This window comes from Theobroma cacao, chromosome 3 (assembly GCF_053813885.1).
Source record: "Theobroma cacao isolate CCN51 chromosome 3, ASM5381388v1, whole genome shotgun sequence".
NCBI classification, from domain to species: Eukaryota; Viridiplantae; Streptophyta; class Magnoliopsida; order Malvales; family Malvaceae; genus Theobroma; species Theobroma cacao.
This window is the reverse complement of record NC_142641.1, coordinates 31,366,316-31,374,667: the sequence shown is the minus strand read 5'-3', so window position 1 is coordinate 31,374,667 and position 8,352 is coordinate 31,366,316. Positions and strand designations below refer to the sequence as shown.

At 37.6% G+C, this 8,352-nt stretch overlaps 2 protein-coding genes across 2 annotated transcripts; both read right to left on the bottom strand.

The window, feature by feature from the left end:
• Nucleotides 1–2,143: 2,143 nt before the first annotated feature.
• Nucleotides 2,144–5,347, bottom strand: LOC18604677 (alpha/beta-Hydrolases superfamily protein). The gene is made up of 4 exons (XM_007037274.3): nucleotides 4,887–5,347; nucleotides 4,404–4,707; nucleotides 3,353–3,512; nucleotides 2,144–2,928 (listed from the first exon to the last, which is right to left on the bottom strand). Exons 1-4 carry the CDS (start codon nucleotides 5,070–5,072, stop codon nucleotides 2,460–2,462), a joined length of 1,119 nt encoding a protein of 372 aa, XP_007037336.3. The 5' UTR covers nucleotides 5,073–5,347; the 3' UTR covers nucleotides 2,144–2,459.
• Nucleotides 5,348–5,551: 204 nt separating this feature from the next.
• On the bottom strand, nucleotides 5,552–8,296 carry LOC18604676 (Tetratricopeptide repeat (TPR)-like superfamily protein). The gene has a single exon (XM_007037273.3). The coding sequence runs from the start codon at nucleotides 8,157–8,159 to the stop codon at nucleotides 6,228–6,230; it is 1,932 nt and encodes a 643-aa protein (XP_007037335.3). The 5' UTR covers nucleotides 8,160–8,296; the 3' UTR covers nucleotides 5,552–6,227.
• Between the last annotated feature and the right edge of the window lie 56 nt (nucleotides 8,297–8,352).

Here is an 8,352-nt window from a genome sequence, read left to right as displayed (position 1 = left end):
CGAAAAATAATCATGAGACTAATATATGCATATGGATGAAAATATGTCATGTGCATGTATGAATGAAATGCAACAATGCCTTGATGAATGGATGGAGTGATATAGAATGAAAAAGTGCCCCTAAAATGCAAGAAAATTTAAACATTATACACGAAATGCGAGCACGATAAGAACCCCATTATTATTTATTTCTCTTTTGCTTTTTATCTAAATGGAAGATCATTCTCTATCTTTTATGGTTTTTTTTTTTCACGAGAAAGAAAAATTAAAAGAAATATCATTTTTTATTCTTTTTACCATTTTCATAATTTTTTAAAAGACAAAAGAAATAAAAGAAAAGACATTGTTTGTTTTCTTTTCCTTGCTTTTTTCCTTTTTCTTCCTTTTTGAAAAGGCATTACTCGAAGAAAAGAACTCCCCTTTTTTATTTTGTATTATTATTTTATTTTATAATACATTTTTTATTTTTTTAAAACTAATCAAAATGCCATTAAGGGTGAAATAGGCAACATTACTGTTGATATTAACATATTCATCCACTCTATGGTTCATTCTGTTGTCCATTATTTTCATAATTTTATATGAAAAATCAAAGTAAAGAGAGTGAAAAGTATTCATTCATGTGTTCCTATTTGATGGTACATCTTTCACAGTAGGTTGGAATGGCTCTACTTATAGGAAGGCTACTCACAATTTTTCATATACTGAGTTCAATTTCACTCAAAGCTAAAAGGTTCTCAAATTGTTCCTCACTATCATCCACATGGACTAGTAAGGCACACTGATCCTTGCCCATCATAAGCTTTAAACAAACTAGATTCAATTTGAGTAGAAGTGTTTCACTAACCCATACGGAGGTTATTACCTCACGAGAGCGTAGCTACTTAACTCCCTCTTAATCAAGGACAAAGCCCAAGTAGAAGGTTCATGTATGAATGCAAATCATCTCATGTGTGTAAAAAAACATACCAACCTTTAACCATCCTTTCTAATTATTTATTACAATCGATAACCTTTTATCAAAGACATTTCCCATATTCTTCCATCGTTTTGATAAAATCCGAGAATGTCATCTCACCTAGAGAATTTCTTAAAGAAACTTATCCTTACAAACTTCTCGAAAAAATCTCATCATCGGAATCGTCGATTGTATACAAAGAAATATATATTGAAAAAATATAAATTTTTAATTATTTATTACGATCGATAATTTTTTATTGAAAACGTTTCTTAGTTCCTCTCCTTTTTATACCAGCAAAGGATGTCGTTCTTGGCGAACCTAAAATTTGAAGGTACTCCTAAACAACCCTTTTAGCCAAGAAAAAAGAAGTACAGCCCAATGAATAAAAAATATGGGTCATTCTCTATATTAGGCCTTACAGGGCAGGCCTCAAGAATTGAACCACAATCTCAATCTCCAGTCCATTTTCTTATGGACACAAGCCATTTAATTATGTCATAACGACAAGATGAAAAAAAACTCTTTAAATCATTTACTTGTACAAAGGAAAGTAACCTTTTGTCTTTTCTAGATAAAAACTACCTATCTTCATTTGCTAAAGTTCAGTTCCAACACTAATAAATTAGAAGCTAAGAGATTTCATTTTAACACAATTCAGTGGAGTAGCTCTCTTAGTTGTCAATGGCAATTCCATCAATGCCTCCTCTGCAGCATTTACGATTTCAAGGCTAAAAATCTGCATTCCATGTCTAGTACAATTTCCTTTTATTATCTTAACCATTAGGTTCACAACTTGCATCATTTTCATTTATTGTAATCTTTTAATAATTATCTCCAGAGTGTTACTTAAGCAGCAGGGCAGTGAGCAGAAGCCCTGTCCCGAGGGTTGATTGAAGGGGACCCGACGTGCACATAAACAAGGAAATAAAAGAACCTTGGATGAAGTTAATTCCACATCTCTTTATTTCTAATGTTAATGTGTCCAGGGAAATAGGGAGAGGTAAAGTTAACAATTTAGAAAGTAAAAGAGATGGTTATACTATCATTTTCTTGTTCTCGTCAGAGGAAACCAATAACTTAAGAAGAAAAACCATCTAGGGGATTCAAGCAGCTACATTTGGGATTGCACAAAAGCATAAACACAGATATACAAGTAATCCTCACAAATTACCATTCAAGTGCAGGATGAAGGTAGTAATTATTAAAGCATTAAGTCTCAGGCAATTTTTCTGCCATTCTGGTACTGAATAGACTATATAACTTCTCTTAATCAGTCCTCAAAAATTTTCACAACTATAACTTTTCTGGAAGATGAGCAATTTTATTCCTATCATAGCTGTGAAATATATAAAGACGAATATCATTTTACAAGGTTTTATTTTGCGTACAATTGCATTGACACAGAACCATTCTGACCAGCAATAGGAAAATGTTAGAGCAGGATTGTTGTGGAACAAAACTATGTCCCTTGGAATTTAGAAGTTCCATCATGAAGGATTTAAGCATTGACTTCGAAATTCTCTTGCAAAAACTGGTAAAGCTCCTCTGCCACCATTCTAGGGTACTCTTCTTGTGGTAAAAGTGCACCAGGAACCTCAACAAACTTGCTTACTCCTTTAGCTTCCCTGAGAGCTTCCATCTCTGCCTTTGATCTCTTTGGAGATCCCTCAGTTGACACAACCAGAATGGGCATCTCCCCCTCCAATTCAGCATAGAGTTCAAGGAACTCCTCCCGGGAAGTAACAGGGTCAAGGAGACCAGTCAAGAAAGCAGCAGGCACAAATCGGGATCCTTTCTTTGTTGTCAACTTGTATCTGCTTTGAACAATTGCTGGAGTCACATTTTTAGGATTTGCATAGACATGAGATTTATACTGTGACTGAATTGCCCCCTCATTGCTGACAAGCATATTATACATCATCCACCCAACAGCTGGGGCTCTTAAGGTGCCCCTCAGCAGTCCATACCTGATAATTACATGAACCATAAAGGAAAGATCTATTTGAGTGGTTCATCAAGAAAACAAAAAAAAAATCATCATATCTATAATTTTGATAAGAAAGAAACTCTGCATGGAAGAAATTGATGGGAAAATCTAAAAGCAATCAAACAACAATGCTTAGGTTGAGCCAGAGATGTTCAAAAACACTGCACTGTTGGGTAAAAAGAAGATGCAAAACTAATGTATAGAAATCTAGCACCATAAAAATTGAATGGGTGATCTGATGCAACTAGCTTTGTCTCAACAGAGTGAAATGAGCTCCGCTTCTCTCCCAGCTACCTTGCACATAGGCCTCAATTAAATTTCACAACCTAGAAAGCAAGAGTGATTCTCAAGGCCAGCAAACAAGCTGTCCACATTCACAAAGGCAGTACTGGAATTCAGAATACCTTGTTTGCATGCTGGGATCTCGACCAAACACAATAGGCAGGGGGCCAGCCCAGGTTGGAGCAACTGCAGCAATAGCTTTTGGCTTCACCAACCCTTTTTTTGCCGCACGAATTGCTATTGTGGCAGCATGACCTCCTCCAAAGATCACAAAATCGTTTTCTGTTTCAATAGCAATAAATTATTAGCAAGCTATATTGCCTTCTAATTAAATTGTCTTGCAATACTTTCCCATAATATCATCTAAAGGGTAAAAGATCCAAAGGAAGACCAAATGTTGACAGTATTGCAGATGCAAACTAGAGCCTTAGATAAGAAAATATGACATGCTTAGTAAACATGAGAATTATAGGAAGATAAAGCGGCAATAACATAAAGTATCATAATTAGAAACATTCTAGAAAAAACTAGTGGCAGAAGGTCAAGCATCACTGCAGAAAATGCAAGAAGGAAAGGACACCAAGCATAAAAGAAAAAGGAAAACCAAATTGAACTGGACCTCAAACACCACCATTGAGTATAGACTGCTAGTTCTCACATCTTTTGGCGGTAAATGTCCAAAGCAGACATTGAACGTGTGTGTGTGTGTGTGTGTGTGTGTGTGTGTGTGTGTCTTCTACTCAGTTTTCACACCAGGTGATAAATCTACATGCTCTCAACCAGTACAGCCCCCTTATGTTAAATAGTCTCAAAAGGAATTTTGACAGACAATGCAAAGGAATGAAAAGTTTTCTTTTCTCCCAACCAATTAATCATGCTGCAAATAAATACAAATAGAAGTGAACACAGATATAGAAGAAGAAGCACTCCTAAATCCCAAAAGGATTAAAAAGAATGAAGAGACATTTTTAAGCCTGCAGTAGCCCAAGCCTCTCTCCATGGAATTCACTATCAACACAAACAATTATAAGCACAACAAGGGTCAAATCATGCCATTCAAGCAAAATAATCATCATCAATCATAGCAATCAGAACTATGCATATTAAAAAAGCAACAAATTAACTACAACCAACAATGATAAACACTGTGAAAGAAGAAAGTTTAGTAGCCACCTGGGGAGCTTATCTCTTTAATGAAATCAACTAGGAATTTTTCCATTACATCAGCATCATAATCCATCTTTGGCCTGCTAGAGTATCCCAAACCAGGCCAATCAACAACAGTAGCTCGCCAATTGACTTTACCAACTCGTCCCAAAATGTCTTTAGCCACTGCTCTCCACTCTTGTACAGTGCTTACATCAGATATTGTTGGAATCATAAGGATGTTCTTTGCATGATCAGTGCTCTCATTCTCATGCTCCTCATAGTATATATTAATTACATTATCCTTGAACTTCCATTCCCAACAATTTGTCTGAATGATTAAAAAGATATGATATGAGACTACTAGTGATATAAACAAACTAAAATTAAACTAATATTGAAGAATCCAATCTAACCCAGATCTATAAATTACAGTTTAATTATGAAAAGTCTTTCCAGGTTTTCAAATTTCCGCAATGTTTTCAACTAAAGTAATGGTAACTTTTTTACCTTAGTAGGTTTGAGGGGCTTTTGTTCAATGACAGAGGAGGGTGTAGAGTAATCCAGGGAAGCAGAAGAAGCTTTGATGGAAATGGGTTTTGCAGAGAAGGCTGTGGGAGAGAGAAATGGTCTGTAGTTTTTGCAAGAAAGAGCAAAAGAAGATGACGAGAATATAGAAATTGCAAAGGAGGCCATGAAAAAGAATTGGAGAAATTCAGAGAGAGAGTGAAAGAGCCTTTTGAGATTAGAAATATCTGGAGAGAGAAGGAGGAGGAAGAGAAGCAAAAAGAAGGATGGTACTTTGAGAAGGCAGATTCTGCTGGAATTCTTAGCGACTTAAAACCAGGACCACTCCACTAAGATTTTTGGTTTCCACTTTTTGTCTCTTTTGACTACTTGGAACTTAGGACGCCTACAGCCCTTTTCAAGAGATCAGTCCTCTTCAATTCCTATCTCTGTCTACTTTTCTCGTTTTGCCGGTGCTTGAATTGTTGTTGCTACTACTAGCAACAAATTTGGAGAAAGGAAGAAAACAAAAAGAGAAGGACAATACTACCCCAAATATTTAAATAGAGATAGGAACCCTATGGGCAGGAAGTGAAGAGAGTTGTGAAAGCAAGAAAAAAAAAACACGAGGAAAAGGATAGTTCTCAACGTCTATACAAGAGATTCCATAGTATCTAATGCAAAATTCATTAGGAATAGTCCTTTTTTTTGTGTGTTTTCTTGTTGTACAAAAAAAATGGTCTTTTCACACTCCCATTTGCATCCAAAATGGATGCAGTAATAAATATTCTCATTCATCTACAATTGATTAGCTCCAGTTGAAAATTCTCTGTATACACACTGACAACATCTCAAATAATGGGTTCAAAATTGCCGCAGACTGGTTATTAGAATAAGTATAGACTGTGCTCAGCAAGTTCCTCTGCACAATCAGCTTCAGGTCAGTATCTCCACCCAAATCCAGGAAAGACTCAACGTGGAGATACATTGTTCATATTTTACACATGGGAAGCCTGACCAGACTTGTAGACTAACTATTTGCTCCATCCCTGTCCATTCAGTATGTCATGACCTACAGCATACCAACAGAGTATGATTCACTCAAAAGTTCTTTTCCATTTTGGCACAATTCAATCAAATATTGTTAGTTTTCAAAATCTTCCTTGTACCGGATCCATTGTATAGCTCAAACATTGTATTTTTTCACAGTACTTCTTCCCAATAAGCAGGTTCATAGCTCATTTTTCCTTTCTCAGGCTGCAGCTTCAGTTTTCTCCTTTAAATTTAAGTTCTTTTCTGAGAAGTGCAGAAACTTTCATTGCCTTAATGCTCACTACTTACCGATCACCAGTAATCTTTGCATGAACAAGAACCATCATTGAACATGTGAAAACGACTTCTATCTCTGACCACAACTTTCAATCCATAAACCTTAGAGATCAACTTCATAACTGTATGGCAGTCTCTGCATATTCTTAAATTCTTCACTATTCTTATATCCCTTCCCTTACACAGCCTCGAGATCCCAAAAGCTACAGCAAGCTTCTCACTGTGCTTAAATACTGAATCTTCCTTCTCTTCCTCCTCTACGTCATGAAAAACACTTGCAACTTCTGGAACATAACCTCCCTCAACCCTAAGCGTCAACATTATCTCCTTTAGCTTTTCGTAAGCCTCTGCAGTAGTCTTTTTTGATTTTTCCCCGGCTACAAAGCTATACATGGTCCTGTCAACTTCAATCATACTCCAACCAGGAGTTTTCTTTATCTTCTGAGCTGTCATTGACCTTCTCACTGTGGCAACATCCTTCCATTTCCCTGCAACTGCATAAATATTTGACAGCAGCACAATATCACCAGAATCATTGGGTTCTAGCTCAGAAAGCCTTTCCTTTACTTGCTCCGCCAACTCAACATTACCATGGATGCTGCAAGCCCCGAGAAGAGTCCGCCAAATTATAGCATTAGGTGATACTGGCATTTGACATACAAAGTCATTGGCCTTCTGCAGGTAACCAGCTCGACCATACAAATCAACCATGCAACCATAGTGCTCAATCTTTGGTTCTATATCATACACATTCTTCATCTTAGAAAAATAGCTACATCCTTGCTCAATCAACCCAGCATGACTACAAGCATATAGGATGGTGATGAAGGTAATCCAATCAGGCCTAATTCCAGACCCTTCCATCTCATGAAAAACCTGTATTGCCTCTTCTGCATAACCATGCATCGCAAGCCCTTCTATCATTGAAGTCCAAGAAACAACACTCTTCTTATATGGCATATTCTCAAAAACTAATCGAGCCATCTCCACATGCCCACACCTTGCATACATATCCACGAGTGCATTATTCACGGCAGTAATCCAATTACATCCAGATTTCTCAATATATCCATGAAAGATTTTACCAAACTCAAACGCCCCCGCTTGTGCACAACCTGATAGCACCCCAGTTAAGCTAACCTCATTGGGTGTCAACCCAACCCTTCGCAACTCCCTAAAATATCCAAAAGCCTCACAAAAACTCGCATTATGAGCAAATCCAACAATCATAGTACTCCAAGAAACATCATCCTTCACTTTCATCTCCCAAAACATCTTTTTGGCAAGCTCCATCTCCCCAGCTTTCGCAAACCCTGCAAGCATTACATTCGAGGAAGTCGAATTCGTAAAAGGCATCATATCAAACATTTTCCGTGCACCCTTTACATCACCACACCTAAAACACGCCGTCACAATTGCATTCCAAGCAACAACATTTGGTTCCAGCATTTGCTCAAACGCTTTCTTCGCAAAACAAACAGACCCGCATTCTCCGTACATACTTATCAAAGTCGTCCCAACAAACAAATGGGTATCGAGACCATGAATCAAAGCTTGACAATGCAGCTGAATCCCAGCTCTCAACGACCCATAATTCGACGCCGCCTTGAGAACAAACGCGAAGGAGAAGCTATCGGGAGGAACCATTGATTTCCTACGCATATCTATGAATGTAAATATTGAGTTTTGAGGGGTACTCGATTCTGAGAACCCTCGAATAAGAGTGTTATGCATGAAGACATCCGGATTTGGGAAGTGAAGGAAGAAACGGCGAGCGTAGTCGAGAACATCGGAGTTAGTTACAGCGCAGTGGAGGATTAGTTTACCGGCGATAAAAGGGTCCGAGTTGAGGCCGGTTTTGACGAGAGAAGCGTGGATTTGACTGAGGGTTTTGAGGTTTTTGCAGCTGGTTAATAAAGAGAGGCAATGGTGGGATGTGTTGTTCATTTCTCAGTTATGTTCACTGTCCATGGCTCCTTTGGAAGTAGCCGTTTCTTTTTTCTGTTTTTGATGGAAGCGAAGAAGCGCGAGCACCTATCTGATCAAGCTCGATTCGGACCGGGTCTCCTATCAAACACTTAGCGATTTGGATTGATTCAATTTATTATAAAGGGAATGGTGGGAAGTAACCCTTTTTATA